Raw genomic sequence first — 18685 nt, forward strand, 5'->3', positions numbered from 1 at the left:
AGGTGCTAAAATAGCACATGTGCCACTTGGACTTAGACGCCTCCCCACGAAGATCAGTGTTTGCTGCTGTGTTGCTTTGCCCAGTATGGAGCATGCTACGTCTCTGGGGGAGCTGAAGGAGATAAGGAGGCTTGGATTTTCTGTGTAATTGTTGGGGTTTTGCTCTTGTGAGTTTAAAAATGGGAATACCATCTAAATCAATAGCTGGATTTATCTTTCTGCCCTGACACCCTGAAAGGAATAAAAATAACAAGCAGAAATATGGATCTTATAAAACACCTGAAAAGAAAATGTCTCCTGCAGCAGAGGTCGTGCCTTCCTGTAGGTATGTTGAGCTAACATACTGAGGCTGCCAGTGCTGCACAAGCAGCTGTTACCCTGTTTATCAGAAGCGTGCTCTGTACATCCATCCATCTCTATGCCTGCTCACGTACCAGCATCGCTGTGGTGCGCTGCGCTGTGTTATAACAGCACCTGGCAGTGTAATTTGTATGACCAACAGCATCACAGGTGGTGGGGCCTGCACCCTGCCCACCTGCCCTTTCTGAAACAGCACAGGGACTGCAGCTCAGGCGTTAGTTGCAGAAGCACCCTGTTAATTTTGCTCGGCACGTTGGCGCTAGGCACAGTGGGGCTGGTGGGGCTGTCTTGCTGCGGGCAGGTGGCACGTACCTGCCTGCAAGTCCAACCAGGACTTACTCTGCAGATGTTTGGCAGACTGTAACCACAGAGCCGGGCACTTTCCTGAGTCCTTTAGGACCATGTTAAGTCTTAGGGGAGAGTGTTTAGAGTGTTCAATGATGGCTTGCCACTAACTTCTCCGTCATTAATTGAAGCTCACCAAGTGGGATTCACGCGGGTTGTAAGTACACCAGCTCTGGAGCTAGAATCGACTCTGACCTGATAATCAGACTTTTCCATCTGGCCTAGAAAAACATGAACCTAGTGGTTTGTTAGGGATGTGCTGGCAGACACTTAAAGGCAGCACCACTAAAGGCACCATTATAATTAGCTCAGTCAGAGGCCGAGCACATAGATTTACTTGAAAACCAGTGTGTCTGTTCACTGGTCGATGTGACCTCTGTGGAAACACACTGCTGAAAGAATATTTAGAATTTGCTCATTTAATTCAGTGTTATACATCCTTGTTGACCATGTTACTTATTACAGATATTAATTAATCACATCAACATGCACCATAACGAGGGGAATGGCTTACGCTGTAGGGAGTGACTTTATGGATCTCAGAAACCGGCTGCTAGGCTGATGCTGTAGTTTCAACATTCAGAAAGCGCTTGTTCCTTGTTTATGTAGCTTAAATTAAACACCAGAGGGGTTTGCATATATTTGAATGAATGGGAAAGATGTGCCCTTCGATCGATTTCACAACAGCTCAACACTAACACCAGCACCTGAAAACAAAGGGAAGCTTTCATGTTTATTTCTACAGCTCCACACTAAGATCGAAATTGAAATGAGATTGAGCAACAAAACGCAAGTCAGTAAGCCGACCTCATTCTTACTGTGGAAGAAGTTGTTTCAATAGAAAATTGTTAGCCAGCTTCACAAAATGTCACTAGCTGGATAAAACTGCTCCCCTAGTATTTCCCATTTTTGTTTTTCCTCCCACGATGACACTTATTACGCAAAAATGGGTTGCTGAGCAGGGGGTATACAGGACAATGAAAGAGGAACTTTTTCTGCAGGGGGAAAATGCAAAGAAAAATCTTGCTTTTATAATACATTTTAGTATTTTATTGACTTTTTTTCTAGCACTAGATTTGACTTCAAAGCAGGCAGAGAAGCTCGGGGTGATTTTTATGGTACAACTCACACTCCTCCAATTTAATTATTTTTACAATTGTTTATATATTAAGATCTAGATCTGATATTAAAATATATATGTATGTATTCTTTCTTTCCAACATGAGCAGGATAATCAGCGGCTGCAGGGCTGGGCCCAGGAGGTTTGGTCTTGGGCTGGAGTCAGCAGCAGTTTTCTCCATTGCTTTGTGTGGGAAGGGGCTCTGACCCGCACCGCTCTGCTGGGCTGGCGCTGGCAGCAATCTCAGCTTCAGCCATCAAAACATTCCTTTGTGGCCAACTGCCCTTCTGCTTTCTCTGAAAAATCTGGTGTCAGTTTTAACGAGAGGGGAAAACAGACATTCGTCACCGTTAATTCGATGGACAATTAAGCCCAGTGATCTCTGACCTCATGCCATTAGTGGCTTTCAGAGCCAGGGTAAGACCTGCAGATATCTGCTCTCTGTCATTCCCTGTGAGCTGCCCGGGTATTTTATTTTCTCCGAGGCTTAGCTTCTGCCCACCACCTGCCAGATGTATATGCTTCGTAATAAAAATCGGTAATAATCTGTCCCAGGCAGTGACATTAATCTCCGAGGAAGGATAACAGCAAGCAAAGGCAACAGCTGGCTGTCAGGAAGGCATGTGAGCAGGAATTATGCATTTATTTAGATATTTGTACATATTAGCAGTGTCTGGCCTTGGCTGCAGCTGCTGGTGGTGTGTTGGGCTAGCTTGGGCATCAGGGCCTGCCCTCAGCCAGGGCCGAGGCATTGACACCAGGAGGTGTGGGTGCTGTGGGGTCACTGAGTGGTGATTTTTGTCTCTTCTTCCAGCTTCTCCTGGGCTGTGACAGGATCGCGGCCTTGCTCTTTGCTGGAGTCCCTGGCAGTCTGCCCCCCTGCTAGGTCAGCTATGACCACCGCAGGCCACCAAATTGAGTTGGCAGCATGTGGTCACTCTTGGAGCAGAAAAGGCATAGAAACAAGTCAAAACTAACACCTGACCTCATGGTCATGTTGGCTAGAGAGGAACACTCAGACATAGACCCAGTGCTGTGCCTCTCCGACACTGGGACCCGTGCCCCATGGAGCTCCTGCCTGCTGGCAGCTCCACCACACAGGGACCCTCAGGCAGGGCAGCACAAAACACGAAGCCCATAATTAGCAGCTCCTCTTGTTCCTCATCACCTGCTTCCACACAGCTCCTGGCAGCCCTTGGGCCAAACCAGTCCCTCGCTCTAATTCTGGCCCCGGGGCTGCAGGGGAGTGCAAGCGGAGGGCAGGACTTTGCGGGCCACAAGGAAATAGTTAATCCATCCCTGGCACAAAGCGGCTGTTTTGTGTTTATTAAAGTGGGGCTCACCACTGCCAGCTCTTGGGGAGGGTGGAGGTGGCTGAGAGAGGAGAGAGGAGAGCAGGCCAGCTGCTTGCATCATCTGACGCTTACGCCATGCAGCCTTCAAGCCTCATTTTTCAGCCGCCGCTTTTGAAGCACCTCATTAGCTAATCGGAGGAACCCTCTGCCTGTGCTTTACAACAAGTTTCCTTTTTTTTTTTTTTTTTTTTTCGTCTCCTACCTCCTAATTTTCCCTTTTCATTTCTGCTTTTCTCCTTGAGGCCGTCAGCCGGTAGCTATAGTAACCCCGTGCACGAGCGGCTGTGCCGCACCGCTCCCACGGACCCCCCTGCAGGGCCCTGCTGGGCTTTCACACCCTGCAGAGCCTTGGCACCCAGCACGACGGGGCTTTCTCTGAACAACAGGGACACTCTTCCCAGCCTGGGAGCCGGCTCCATCCCGCGAGCTATTTGCAGCTGCAGCCCGCGCGATATTGTGGCAGAACGCATGAGTCACTGGCAGAGCAATCTGTTACATCAGATAATCACAGATTACCTCCATTAACCTGAATCCCTTCTGTAACCTTTTCCAATAATGATCCTAAATGCTGACGCATGCAGTTGTGTTACCATAATGTCTTGGGCTGTCAGTGATTTTTGAGGACAAGGTTTTCTGTGATTTCAGGGGCGGTGTAGCAGGGTGTGTCGGATCTCCACAGAAAGAAGTTTTTGGCGCGTTGCTGCTGGATGGGATGGTGGGGCCAAAGCCAGGCAGTGTAGCTGGGGCGAACAATACAGGAGAGATTCACAGCCAACCCTCTTTGCTTGAATTTGCCCCCCACTCCTCTATCCCTATGGTTTTTCATCCTTCATCCCTCTCATTCTCCTAATATCAGCCACACCACAAACTCCTGCAGTGTTGCAACCTCAGCCTGATCCACGCCAGCCCTGTGGGTGCCTGCCCGACCTTGTCCCGCTATCCAGTTAGTTCCTCTTTCCTCCAAAGCCAAAGCATGTGCTAGTGCCTTTTCCCCTCTGTCAACCCATGGCTACCACTGGCAAATGCTCGCTCAAACCAGGCATTTTGGGGTGGTTTCACCCCCCTCTCCATATTTCTTCTGTGGATTGTGTGAAGGCTCGTCATGTATCTAGGATTAACTTGTGCTTTATGCATATGTCTGTGTGTGAGAACTTGAGCTTTTATTCCACGGGAGAGCCAGGAACATGGCCAGGGCTGTTATCTGCTTTTGTGGTAAAGAAAAAATGTGGCTGACCCTGCCCCCCACTAGAAAGTGACCTGACCTAGGACACGTTATGATTCTCTACTTTTCTTCCTGGCTGACTGTGGAAGCCAAAGTGCTGGAGTGTCCCGGATGAGTTGTTCCTCCAAAACAGTTCTGGTGATACAGCTGTACACATGTTCTCAGGAGCTTCCCAGCGTAATTTTCACAGCATCTAGCTTGTTTACATCAAGTGTCTGAAAAGTTTGGAGGGAAGAGTGGATCCACCCAGACATCATTGGAAGGGTCAAGGAAGGACATTTCTTATGGCTATCAGGCTCTTTCTGCACTGTCAGAATGATGTATGGCCCTCTAGGCCACTGCAAAAATACCAAGATCCTACAAGATCAAAGGGTACTGGGCACCCGATAACATCTCCTAGTGCCTTCCCATTCGAGCATCTGCATCAGCACCTTTGCTAGTGCAGGGTCTCTGGTGAGATTAAATGTGGGAGGAGAGCTTGTGGGATTGCAGGGATTTGGTGGACTATTTGTATGCACAGGCAGTGCAAAGGGGCTGCAGCATCACTCAAATCAGGCTCTGTGTACCTGTGACCTGTGTGTAGTGTCTCTAAATGCTTGGGGTCTGCATGTCTGCCTGCCAGAGTGCAGGACTGTGTGCCTTCAGGTGCAGCATCTGGATGGGTGAGGGACTTGCTCTTCTGCCTCCTTCACGGAGCCTCCACACTATTTCTTTCTGTCTGTTCTGGTGGTTGTTTTCCTGAGTCAGAAATAAGCCATCTAAACTGAAAGAGCATGCTGTTATTTATGTATGGAAAGCAAAACACATCTGGATTTCTGAGTTCTTATCAGAGCATCTCTAAGCTCTACCAATTCCACCAATTAGGTGGAACTAATAAATCAGTCGGGCCTAATAAAACAGCCCGTCTCAAATCATTAATTTTTCATGATGTTTACTAAAATTCTTTTCTTTTGCCCTGTTAGTAAGTTTATTTAGGTGAGGACTGAAACCAGAAAAGAACATAATTCTGATCCTGGCTACAGCCTGATGATAGGAACACACTTGAATTCTCACCTCCCATCCAGCTGGATCTCCTCCCCACAGTTCAGAAATATTCCTTATAAAACGAAAATGTCAGGAACACAGAGGCTAAGTTCTTTTTTTAGAGACTGCAGAACTATTTGCAGGAGAAAAAACCCACACAGCTCTTTGACAGGGACAGAGCAAACCCACATCATTCAATGCTTGGGGCTGGCTTTTCAAGTGTTCTCCCCTTAGAACCAGCACCAGAGTTTTCAGAAGAGCCCGTCCCCAAATATTTGCCTATAACAGCCCCAGATTTCCTTGTGTGTTCCTCCTGCACATCTTGTTGGCCCATTTTGCCACTGTGTCACTAAGCATCTGAATTGCAAAATGTGGAGCAGCGAGTCTGCAGAACCTGTAGAAACTCCTGGTCAGCTCCATGTGTGGCTAAGATCTGCAGCTTGGCTTTAGAGGCCAGCCCTGAGAGTACTGAGGTTGTTTGAGGAGTACCACTGAAACCCAGAGTACCATACATGTTCCTGGGAAATCTATGTGGGCAATGGGCTGTACATGGACTATATGTGGGTCATGAGTTGCCCTTACCAGTTTGGGCTTTGAGGCTTTGAGGCTTTGGTTAGCAGCTTCCATACATGTTACTAAAACAGGATAATAAATATACAGAACAGGTCATAAGTTTAAAAAGTCATTGCTTAAGGATCAGTTCCTTCCTGGAAAGATGTTATCAGGCCCTATTCAAGCAGGCTTTCTGGAGCTGGGATTCACATTCTTTCTTTGGAAGAATGGGAAACTGGTCTCCTACAGTCGATGTCAATTACAGATGTGCAAATTAACTTAAGGGAACCAGTAAGGAATGTGGAATTCAGATTCACTCGAGCATTCAGATATGGGAAGGCCACGTTCTTGTTTAATTCTCATGTGCTTCAAAACATGAGATGGGTGAGAACATTTCTGACAAAAGAATCTTCCTTTCTGAGAACTGCGTTTTGTCAAAAATGAGAGGGTTTGCAGGAAAGTGTCTACTTACAAGAAAAAAGGAATTGCTTTTTCTAGCTTCTTTTTGACAATATAGAAACATCACTTTACCAAAGTAAAGAATGTCAATTTACCTTACCCATTTTGTTCCAATGATATAATATGTCTTAATACTCTATTTGATATGTTCTATGATAATGTTTTGACGTTAGAGAACTGAGATGACTCAATGTTATCAAAATGAAATGGTTTAATGTCTTTGAATCAGAATTTTCTAGAACTTTTAAATACTGACTCTCAGCTCCAGTTTGGGGAAAAATTCCACTAGGATGGTAGCTTTCTTAGAGGGTGATAGCCCTGGCGCCCAACAGCTCTGTTTGAAAGACTGGTCACACATGGTAATCATTGATACTGGAACGTTACAGACAAATGTTATGTTACCTACATCATGGATGGACAAAATCTCTTAATACTCCCCAGACTGGGATATCACAGCCCCTTCGTGTTCCTCCAGAAGACCTTGCAGGTCCAGAAGTAGCCTCCAAAGGAGCACAGTGGCTCCAAATTAATTTGTTGCATTGTCTCTTCTGCTCTTGTTGCCAACTACGATGTCAAACACTATGCGGGCACCTTTCAGTTTGCAGCCATCATCTCGATTCACCCCAACAGCCTGTTGAACCAGCCAATACGTGGTAATGCATTCCAAACATAACTGAGCTGCCTGGATTTGTGCCAGTAGCCTCTTTCAGTCTGAGATCAAAAATAAGAAGTTAAAAATTTGGGCCGCATTTAATTTCACTGTTTTAGATGATAGCTGGTTTTGTTTCTATGAGATTTACTGGTGCTTTTTGTTTAACAAATTGTAAGTATTCAGTATACTTGTATCTTCTGGATTATTTTTGTTTGTGGCATAAAAGCCAATGATCTCTTTTGGCTCGCTCATCAGCTGCAGATAAGCACAATACAGCAAAAATGCAGGGCATAAAAGAGAGGGCAGCCATAACAGAGAAGCTAAAGGTGCTTACACAGGGGAAAATTTAACTGCATCTGGGGAAATCACATCACCAAAAAACTCCCTGTCAACATGCTTAGCAGAGAAACGTACAGCCAGCTTATGTGAACTGGCCCACAGAACCCAAAGACAACTTGTTGAAATAAACAATCTCAAATATGCATTAAAAATAACTGATGGAGGACTGATAGGCAGACTTCTGTGGGGAACTTGACAATTTTGAATGCCCACTTGAGACCAACAGAAAAGAAGAAAAGATTAAAGGCATTTTTTTTTTCTTCAGCTTAGTTGCGACCCCCTGAAAGTGCTCTGACATAAAGGTAGCTTCTGTAAAGCTCTCTTTATATTCCTAGAGCAGTATCAGTATGGCCTTGATGTGTGATAGTCAAGTCCTGAGGATCAATCTTCAAAGACTTCCTCTGCCCCTTCAGGGCAGTTGATGTTACTAAAGGACATTATTAACATGCACATTTTTAACATATAAAATGTGTTATTAAAGCCAGGCTTCAGTCTGTCATCAGTATTTGCAGTACTACTGGAATTCTTTTAGAAATAATAGGTAGATAGTCCAGCAATAAATATTTGCTTATGAACGATGACTTCTGCAAGCCAACATTATGAGGACTTTTGGTGCCAGTTGTAAACAAAGCATTTTGCCCTCTGATGTGCTGGTAACCAGTACAGCCTGCAACGCCAGCCCGACTGCTGGGGAGAAGTTGGTGTTTTCGCTTATGAAATTCCCATCTCTGCAGTTCTGAAGGCTTAAACATGAACTACATCTGCTGTTCATTTCCAAAAAGCAACGGGATGGTTTGCGCAGCAGTTGTCAGGCTTATGCATTTGTAGCAACATGCAGATGATTTATGTGCAAACATGCCATGACAGCAGGGAAGAGAGGCACAAAACCGTTATCACAGCCTGTGACTGTTCTGAGAGTCACGTTCATCAAAAAAAAAAGGCTGCAGGAGATAAAGGCAGATTAGCATCGATAAGAGGAGCTATGTAATGTGATTCTCTTTTAAGGGCATGTTGTGGACTTTTTATTGTACCTTATAAACCAGAGCCTCCAGGGACGGGTCTGTAGTAGCATTGTCTCCCAGCGGATGGTGGAGGCTTACCTGCTTTCAAAAACCCAGCCCTCATGCTCTCCTCCTTTCCTTGGGGTGACAGAGAAGGGGATTCACAGGGAGGTTCCTCATGCTCTTGTAACAGCTTGTTATAAGCCCATGTTAGTCATCAAAGATATTGTAAGGATAAAGCAATGCTCCTGGTATTTTTTTTTCTGCTTTCCCATATGAGAAGGGCAGGGGGAAGGGCAGAGAGCAAGCAGTGTCCTTCATCCTTCATTCTTTGGAAACAAACCATTTTCATTAGCTAGTGTGGCTGAGCATAGGTGGGACAGGTATGAAGCTAGAAGGGCAAACCTGGGTGAACTTCCATGCACGTACGCAAAGGATGGAAGCATTTGTTTTAGAAACTAGATGGTTGTGCAAAATATATGGAAAAATCGCAGAGAAAAGTGATGGGCTGATGAGTTTAATTCACTCCATCTCATTAGGAAGAGGCACTCCAGAAAAATAAGCAGTTCCACGTTTCAAATTGGTATTCTTTTCCTTCAAAAATACACAGTTAATCTCCAAAAAAAATAAAAACAGCTTTCTAAGATCTTCCCCTGAATCTGCCTGTTGTCCGGCCTGTACTAGACAGATCATTTGTTTAGTCTGTCATGGCAGTTCCTACGTGCCAATAACAAAAGTGTTCGGAGGGAGCGCGAAGAGGCAGGTGGATGTGTGCCATATAGCTGCATAAAGCTTGACAGTGAGTGAAGGAAGAGTGGTGAGAGGAAAGGAAGAACTTCTTTTGTAGCCTGTACATTTCTTTTGAGTGAAAGAAAGGTGCTAACCATGATTTTTAGTATTTTTTGGAGGTTGTTTCATTGCTCTCACGTGCTATGTATTCTCGGCCTTCCAACCAGAGTGTAGAGAGCTCTACGCCCTTGGTGGGAAAGAGCTGGATGACAGCCTAGCTACTGCTGCAAAATGGAAAATACCAGCTGTAGTCCCCCCTCAGTGGTCTGTGAATAGTTTACCTAAACTGCAGATTAACCAGATTGCAGGTAATGCAGTTGAAGGCAAAGAAATGTTGGCAAGCTTGGGTTAGCCAGATCTGGCAGCCCAGGGAGTGATGCAGGCTTACTGACTTGGGCAAGAAGAGAATAAAAGTATGAAGCCACCTTACCCGTGCTTAAAAGCCACACGGCATGGTGCCATGAGGTACAAAGGGAATATGTTACAGGCATGATGCTAGAAGTAATTCACCCATCTTTGTGTTTAACTCTGTGTTATGAAATGTCCTTTATCAGCTGAGCAGGAACATGGCTCGATCCTGCAGCTGGCAGGACTGACAGGCTCCAGGCTCCAGCTCTTTGCTCAGTCGCTGATTTCTCACGGCATTTTGGACAAAACACTTAATGTCTCACTGGCTTAACAGGATGCAAGTACTCTCCTACCTCCTCTGGGTGTTAAGAGAGTAAATACATCCTGCTCAATGGAGGCAAAAAAGGTAGGCACCTTGGCTAAGGGTAGCTCCTGCTCCCAGATGTTCTACATGTGTGCTTTTGGTTACGCCTCCTTCTGTGCACACAGAAATCAGAGCTAGATTTGCTATTGGACATCAGAAGAAGATACGAAACATGCCATGTATTTTTCAGTAGGGAGGATGTAGAGCAAATGCTTTTGTTTCCTGTAGGACTGGTTGACAAGTTAGAGAATTAGCTTCAATCCCCAGTTTGCAAATGCTGAGCTGTTAAGTGAACACGAGGGAGTGGAGCTGAGATTTCCTGCTGTCGCTGGGAGCTCACCTTTTGTCATCAGCAGCAAACCAACATTTTAAAGCAGTCGGCCCCTCCAAGACTGCCCGATGAAACTCGCATATAAAACATGGCACATCTGTCAAGTTCTGCTCAGAGAAGCTGCCTCGAAGATTGCAAATCCTCCTGTCCAGAAGAGACAGTGCAAAGGCAGCAATCAAGACAATGTGTGAAAAGCTTCCCTTTGCAACCTGCACAATTACTGACCTATTCAGAGAAAACTCCCCTTTTAGCTTTTAGCTCTGCTAGACAATTTCCCCTGTCTCAGCTGTCTCACTGCATTATGTCCTTCAAGCCCCCTGGAATTAACGTTTGGAGCCAGCAAACACTGCTGGCTCCACAAGAAAAGCTGAGAGCAGAAAGGTCAGGTCGATTAAAGCAGTTGATCAGAATCTTTAACATAAAGACGTCACAGGCAAAATAGTAACGCTACTTCATGCTCAGCTAAGAGCAAATGATTCATCAGGCAAGGCTGCTTATTTTTGGAGGACGGCCACAAAAGAGAAGAGAACGCGCTGGCTGTATTGATCACAGTTGTAACGAGGGACCACAGAGCCCTGCTCCAGTTCTGATGGAAATTTAATGTCAGAAATACATCATCCAATGCAAATATATCAATATGTATTTTACATCGAATGGAATTTAAAAACGTCCTGGCCCGGCTCGGTGTAGTCGTTTTGTCTCTGCACAGATCTGAGAGTTGTCACGTCGAGCAGAGGGCTGCTGTGCAGTGCTCTGCGCTGCTCGATGCTGCAACCATTTTGTGAGAGTTTCTGGACAGGTGGCTGGAGAAGGAGGTGAAATCTCCAGCGCTTTGGCCCTGAGGTTAAACCTTCAGCAGGTGAGGGTTTACCTGTGCTGAGGTGATGCAGCCTAAAGGATGCTTTCATCTGGCTTACTCCTGCCACCTCCTGTGTCCAGAGAGGCAGCCTAAGGAAGGGAGACAGAAATCCTGATGTGAATCCTGTGGCTGTCAAATGAGGATTGTTCTGCTCTGACACCAATCCCACTGCCTCCCTCCTTGCCCTCCCTTTCCTCCCCATCCCTCCCTTGGTGCTGATAAATCCATACTTCATTTTTAATCCCCACGGAGGTTGGGCAGCAGGGAACAGAACTCAAAGTTTACAGGATAAATGAGCATGAGGAAGGAGCTTCAGCACATGAAACCAGGCAGCATGTGCTGCGGGAAGAGAGCAGGGCAGCCTCTCTGAAGTTGTGGTTGGAGGGATGGGAAGGAAATGACTTTAGCAGTGGTGTTTTGGATGCACTGAAGAGGGGAGGTTGAAGAAGAGGTCATGACAGAGCCAAAGGGTATGTCTGTGTTGCGTAATTACTGCGTGGCGTGGAGGCAGTCACGGGCCTCTAGGCTTTGCTGGAAACCAATTCCTGGAAAGGGGAGCGGAGCTGGGCTCACAATAGTCTAAACAAGCCAGTTCCTTTACAGCTAGTTCAGATAGCTGTGCACTACACTGGAAGATGTGGACATACCATAAATTCCTGTCAATAAGAAGTTCAAAATAATCCAAGGCAAGCTCTGCAATGACAAAACCATTGGTTACCAAAAGCAAAGAAATAGGAGGTGAGACGCAGAAGGAGCACTCCTGCTCCAAAGTTTCCACCGTGCGACCAGAAACACCCCATGGAGAGCAGCTCTTTGCAGTTGTCCCAGGATTCATGTTTTCTTTGTCATGCCTGCTACCTTTTGCGCCTGGGCACTCCTAATTCAGGCCGCAATGTCATGCAGTGCCCAACATGCACTCAGTCTGCAGCTGTGACTCTACCAGCCCCTCCAAGGAACTAACGCACATCGAATTAGTCATTTGATGTGCCAGCGCATGTGAAATGGGCTTGAGTGATTCAGATTTAGTGAGCAGGGGCTGAATTGCTGTATGGACACTGAGAGGGGGGAGACAGGGAAATGAGGCGCGTGTGGGCAGCGTGAGAGACCAAGGCCAGGAGCAGGCCGCGTGGCTGGGAAAACTTGGACGTGGCACCTGGGTGCTGGTGTCACCTGCAGCATGGTATTTATGAAGGGACATTGATGGGGGAGATTCATCAGGGTGGAGGATGTTACATTAATTTTCACCCACCGTTGTCCTCCCTCCTAGGAAAATGCTGTAGCTCTGGCTGGTGTGCGTACCGCCAGCTGTAACGCTGTGCTGGCAGAACATGCAACGTGAGGGATGGAAGGCCAGCACTGAATGTTGAACTTGGGTTTCCAGCCCTTCTGTTGGGATGAAGTCAGGGTTCGTCCCAAAACCAGAAGGGGGAGATCCGCGTTGAAAAGAGGTGACCTGTAATTTTACAAGGTTGTTTGACTCGCACGAAATGGCTGTGAGTTGGGGCAGATGGCGTTGGAGATGCTCAGCTCAGGCACTGTCATCTGAACTGAGTCTGGTGGGCCACAAGCCCCAGCTACCAACCTTTACCAACCCAGTCTTCTGACAGATGTCACCTCCTTGGGCCATTTCAGCCCAGACAAGCTGACTCAATTTGCCCATCTACCCAGCTTCAATTACTCAAGATATCCATAAGGGCTGTGGTTGGGCTGGTAAACTGTGGGTTGGGCGTAGTGCCCAAAGCAATCTAATCCTGATCTTTCTTTCTCTGCAGGGGGTGGAGGGAAACGCAAAGGCAAAAGCAAAAAGTGGAAGGAAATCTTGAAATTCCCCCACATTAGCCAGTGTGAAGATCTCCGAAGAACAATAGGTAAGAGTTTATCCCTTTTGGGGGGGGGAATTATTGCCTAAATAAAATGTGCTGTCAAAACCGGCTCAGCAGAACTGCATTAAAGCTACTCTTGATTAAATGGGATAACTTTAGAGACGGTCACACACTGCATATAGCTCTTGTGGTGCTGCCGTGCAAGCTCAACATTTTCTGGCAGGTGGGACATGTACCTTGCGTTGGTACCTCCCAGGGCTGACATGACTGGAAAAGGACATTCAGAAATGAATCCCCTCATTGCATTACCATCTAATAAGTAGCTTTTTATCAGGGAGGAAGTGAGACGATGAAAGCTGTGAGATTGCTGATGCAGTCAAAGGTGAATATTAATTGTACTCTGGATATGGTGGTTGAAGAGGCAGCCGCTGCCCTCTGCCAGGCAGCACTGTCCTGCATTCACATCTCAACACTGGCTTTAGGCAGGTAAAATTACTTTGTTTTATTGACGTGGACCAAACCCTGCAGGTTTGGAAAGGGAGCTTGCAGTGACCATCTCCTCACCACAGCATTTCTCCTGCTCACACCTGCCAAATGTCAGCATTCTTTTGACTGCCCCCTTGCCAAACAAGGGCAGCGATTATCTCCTTGTGAAGTCGCGCTGGAAAGCTCAGTATTGCTGATCTCACCACAAGAGGTTAACTTCAGCAACTGAGGCTGTTTTTTTCCCCCACACTGACACAAAATCCAGGCATTGGCAATGACTGAATGAAAGGCAACAAACTGTAACAACTGAGATAGCAAGGAGCATAATTTGTCTGACTTGGGTGAACTCCTGGGGTCTGACTGGCAGTGCCCTGGCACTGTTTACATTCGAAATTCACAGCGTGTTTATGGAGAGAAAATATGTAGAACATTTTGAAGCTCTTTTCATGGTCTCCCTCAGTAAATTTCACTTCCCTCGCTTTCTGCCATAGAGCTAAAAGGAGGTACAGAAAGAGGGGGGAGGCAGGAAAAGAGACAATAATTTTTTCCAGTTCACAAGGCCACTTAGCCACTCTACATATGTACAAACCTTGGAAAAATTTCTAAACCTACAGAACCTGCTGGAGGCAAATCTAACTTAATCTATTGTAACGTACATAGGGAATTCTCTCTATAGTGCAGGGGAAAACTGCACTACACAAGATTTGCAAAGGCATAAAATATTCTAAAGGTAGTGGCTTAAAGAAAAAAGTCTGCTGAATATTTCTGTTTCTGAAAAGTTATTTCTGACATTTTTGGTGGCAGCTTTATCCTAACTAATTTGTTTTGCCTTTTGTGTGTGTGTGTGATTGAATTGGAGAAATCACAGGGCAAGTGCCCTTGTGATGCTTGCAGTGGATATGGCTTCACTGCAACCATTACCTGTTGATTGGGAATTACAGCACCTGATTTTTACACAATGGGAAATGAGGTCCCGATCCTTGTCCTGGGACTCTGATTTTATTGAGCAGCTTTCCTGCTGAGCCTCATCAGGCCATCAGCCCATGCTGGCACTACCACATTTTCATGTAATGTTAATGTAGCTGAAGTTGAAGCATCCCAGCCAAACAGATGCTGTTTATAAACTTCCCCTTGTTCGTACAGTGTGTCTGACACATCTTGGATGAACCAGACCCTCTGGGTCTCTAGCACCGAGGCATTCACACATGTGCAGTTGACCCGAGGCACGCAGGGTAGTGTATGGATGTTCCTTTTATTGCCTCTGCTGGCAGTATTATCCTGCACAGCAAGGATAACAATTATCCTTTGCCACATCTTCATGGGCTATTTTCTGCAAGTTCTTTACCAGGACCTCAGGGTTTCAGGGACGAGGGGGTTCCACAGGTGACTTTACGAGGGAACACGCTGAACCAGCCTTCCTGCATCCCCTGCCAGCTGAGCTGCTGCAGGACTTGCAGGGAATCCAGCTGCACGGTGTGTCTGCCATCAGTCCCTCCCCTGACAACTTTTGGGCTCCGCAGTCAGTGCCAAACAAATTCGATGATGAAACAGAGACCACAGAGAGGCTTGTTCTGTGACAGCTGACAACCAGCAGAGAAGAATGACTTTACACAAGAAAAAGGACTCAACCCCAGTGCCATGTGCTTAGGGATCGAGACAAATATTAGTAGGTTCTGCTCATCACAGAGCTCTCTGCCATGTGTCAGCCTCCCAGCACTTCTGGCCAGACACAGTCATGCCACTTTGCCACATGTTAGAAAAAAAAACCCACACTGCACGAACCAGAGGATTAGGCTGCTGAGGTTTTCTTCTGGATACTTCCCAAGGTCCTCTGTCGAAAAGCTCAGGGTAGGGACAGGCTGGACCTTTTCTCCCTCTCGATTAGAGGTGGCACGAACTGCTGTGCAGCAAGGCACTGCTTGGTGTAGTGCAGCCGTGAGCCATAGGTGGAAAATGCTGCTGCTGTGACTGTGGAAATACAGCCTACGTGTATGCACAAATGCCCACATGCTGGTGTAAAGCCGTGTGTGCTTTTGCACCCCACTAAGGTGTACTGAAAAGCGTCTGTGTCTTAAGAAAATAGTGTAGTGTGAAAAGAAATCTGTGAAAAACAGGAAGGCTGAAATAAACCAAGGGTCTGCGACCTGTGTTGACACAATTATGAGTCAGTTCATACCTTTTGGTTCCCTCTGTGTTTACAGGAGACGTTGTGTTTGACTATCCATCATCTGGTGTCTTACTGAAAGGCTCGCTTAGTAAAACCCTTTTTTCCCCTCCTTCTTGTGCACAGAAACAAAAATCAAAACACCTGGGAGTAGCAGTGTGTTTTGATAAATAAACAACCGCTGGAAATGTCTTTATTAAAAGTGCCATTTAGCCACGGAGCTACCTCTTTGGATTGCGCTTAAAACAACTTTTCTTCTTTCTTATTTTTTGCCCATTCTTGCCCAAAGTACACAACACCTTCTGCAGGGAAACTCTGTGGCCTGCATTGTGTGCTAATTGACGGGCAAGTGGCACAGGGGGGTGTTCAGAGGGATGCCACCCTAATGCCTCTGAGAGAGGCTGATAGATCCGCTGTGCACAGGGACTGCACGTCTTTGCTGCAGCACCCTTCTCGTGTCCAAAGGCGAACCGTAGGAAAACAGCTCGCCTTTTCCAGGATAGCACTGGCATTAGCAGCCCTTCCAATCGATGAAAACGTGTGTTTCTGACATTAGTGGCGATGAATCATATCACGGATCCCGCTAGCAAATGGCGTGCTGCTATCGTTAAAATTCACGGCTGATAGCTCTGCAAAAGAGATGTTTCAAGGGAAGGGAAAAAATAGCAAGGCGCAGCTTTAAAAATTCCTTCATTGGGCAAACATGGCATGAGTCGATGCCACAAGTTAGCGATACCCACTAGTTTAAAGGCCATCAGTAAACAAGAATATAAGAAAAAGTTGTAATTTCAAAGGCCAGGGTGTCTTTTTGATGATAAAAGATTTTGGATGTCTGTAAATATTTCTGAATGACGCAAAAGGTTCTCTTGGTTAAAAGTGTGGAATTTTTATTTATTTTGCTCAGACCCATTCTGTGCTTTTTTCTTTCATAAAAAGCTGCTTGGGTGAAAGAGTTGATTATTCTGATCTTTGGCAAATTTTCTTTCGCAACTGTCCAAATGCTATATAATAAATCAAGATTTTTTTTCCCCATAGATTGAAGTCTGTGGGGAAAGTGCCACAGAATGTGTCTGCTGTTTGTTGCAGGGAGTGATTTGTTGCACTATTTTGCAGAAAAGTTTAACTCCTTCAGTAGAGGAGCTTCTGGTTGTGCATTGTGTCTGGGTAGAAGGAGAACCAGGGAGATGTATTTTGCTAAAGAGTTGGATTCAGCGAGACTTTAATGACAGAAAGATCAGTCCCCAGTTTTGCCACACCTGGTTTAAGAAGGGAGAAAAATCCTCCAGTGCCATTTAATCTCTCGTGTGACATTTGTGTCCCATTTATCCAGGGTAAAAGTAGCTTGAGCTTCCCTTTCTGGCAGGTTCCTTTTCACTGTTGTCAAAAATACATTTCTGTGTGAGAGATGCTTTGTAGAGACAGTGAACCAAGTAAGTGGGACAAAATTGAAGGCACAGAGTTCACATGCTCACTTTTTACAAAAGCTGGCTCTTTTTTCCCCCTCGTCTTTTCTGTATTATGCTTTTTCAGATCAAGACCCTCACCCATATGACCTTTTTGAGTCACTTTGGGTATCCCTGGAGGCACGCTGATGGTGCGGGTGCTGCCATGGAGTGTAGAGCTGCCCAACCGAGCTTTGCCAGGCAGCCAGCACGGGTGCTCGTAGCAAGCAGCAGCATGGGCATCAGTGACAGAGAAGTGCTTGATTATTTATCCAGCTCCCTAGAAATGCTTTGCAGCCTGCACTGAGCTCCATCCTGTGGCAGAAAGACTGCTACTATACCCCTCTTGTCTCATTTAAAGTGGCTCGGGCACTTCTGCTCTGCACTGTGGTGCTGGGGCATCCTCCCCAAATTCCCACCAGCAATTCTTGGGTGCCTTGGCTTCGAGGGTTTCCAGGTGCTGCAGAGATAAGTGCATGGGCGAGGGGCCCTTGGGAAAGCAGAGCACGAGTTTGCTGGTGTGCTCTGTTGGGTGCAGTGACACTGTGGCATATTGATGCTCACAGCAAGGCTCTGCGGTGGGGTGGCACCCTGCCCTGCTTCAGCTGGGGGTTGTGTCAGGCGCTGGCGAGATGCTAAGGGAACGGAGATGTAGACAGAGAAATGCTGTGAATGTGCAGATCTCAGAATCTGAGGTTACGTGGTGGTGTCATTCATAAAGCTCAGGCACTGAAACGGGAGAGGAAAGGCATCAAAACCCCAATCTGATCAGAGCACAAAGAAGCAGCCAATTTGCTCTCCACCAGACTCCTCAGCTCTGATGTTTACAGTGATTAAAAAACAACATTTGGAAATGTAGTTCTGAAGCCCACAACTAGATCAAGAGAAGGAACCGAAACTTGCCTTCCTCTGTAAATAACCAGGGACAAGTGGTTATAACTTCCGTGGTGATCTTACAGTATCTGTCTGGATACTGCACTGAAGGCTGATCATATTTTTTTGGCCAAAACTAGGGTCAGAGTTTTTCAGAAATATATATATATATGTATATACATATATTTTTGTAGAAAACATTAGTTTTCCTTGGAAAAAAAAAAAAAAAAAGTACATTTTTATTGGAAATAATTTTTCAGCCAGAGAAAAGCTGTAAAAAAAAAGCAGAGAAAGAACAGCCAGCCCTGAGCTCTGAAACACCCTGGGGATGCACTGGGCTTTCTGTGGACCTGGGGAACTGGAATCAGTGGAGCAGAAAATTATCTAGTAAATAAAAGCAAAAATCAGCATACCGCATCATTGTTATACTCTTCATCAAAGCGAGTTTCTGGAGAAATTTGAGGAACTTAGGATTCTTCCCCACATCATTTAAGGTCCAAGCTGATAAACACATCAGCTCACAAATCATTTTTGAACGGTGAAGTGGGACCTTGCTGCTGTTTGTGCATCACCCAGGTGTAAGCTCCCCATGAAGGTGTCTGCCCCTGCGGATAGGGGATAAAGCGGGGCTCCTGCCTCAGCTGCTTGGCACAGACCCCTGGGGGCTGCACTTTTTGGCCAGCCCCACAGCCCCTGGGCTGCTCATGCTGCTCTAATCTGCAGGGCTACCACCGAGAGCGCAGAGGGAGGGGAGCTCAGGAGGGATGGAGAGCAGAGC

The 18685-nt window shown here is 46.2% G+C and overlaps 1 protein-coding gene across 1 annotated transcript in view; it reads left to right on the forward strand.

The window, feature by feature from the left end:
• The window catches only part of GRK5 (G protein-coupled receptor kinase 5), a gene marked incomplete at both ends in the record, with an annotated part of 157304 nt that overhangs the window by 54738 nt on the left and 83881 nt on the right, over positions 1-18685 (forward strand). The window contains one exon of the mRNA XM_084289786.1: positions 12892-12987. Within this exon, the coding sequence (XP_084145912.1) occupies positions 12892-12987 (96 nt within the window). The remainder of the gene's footprint in view (positions 1-12891; positions 12988-18685) is intronic.

The sequence above is a fragment of the Netta rufina genome, assembly GCF_964035555.1.
Source record: "Netta rufina genome assembly, chromosome: 7".
Taxonomy (NCBI): Eukaryota; Metazoa; Chordata; class Aves; order Anseriformes; family Anatidae; genus Netta; species Netta rufina.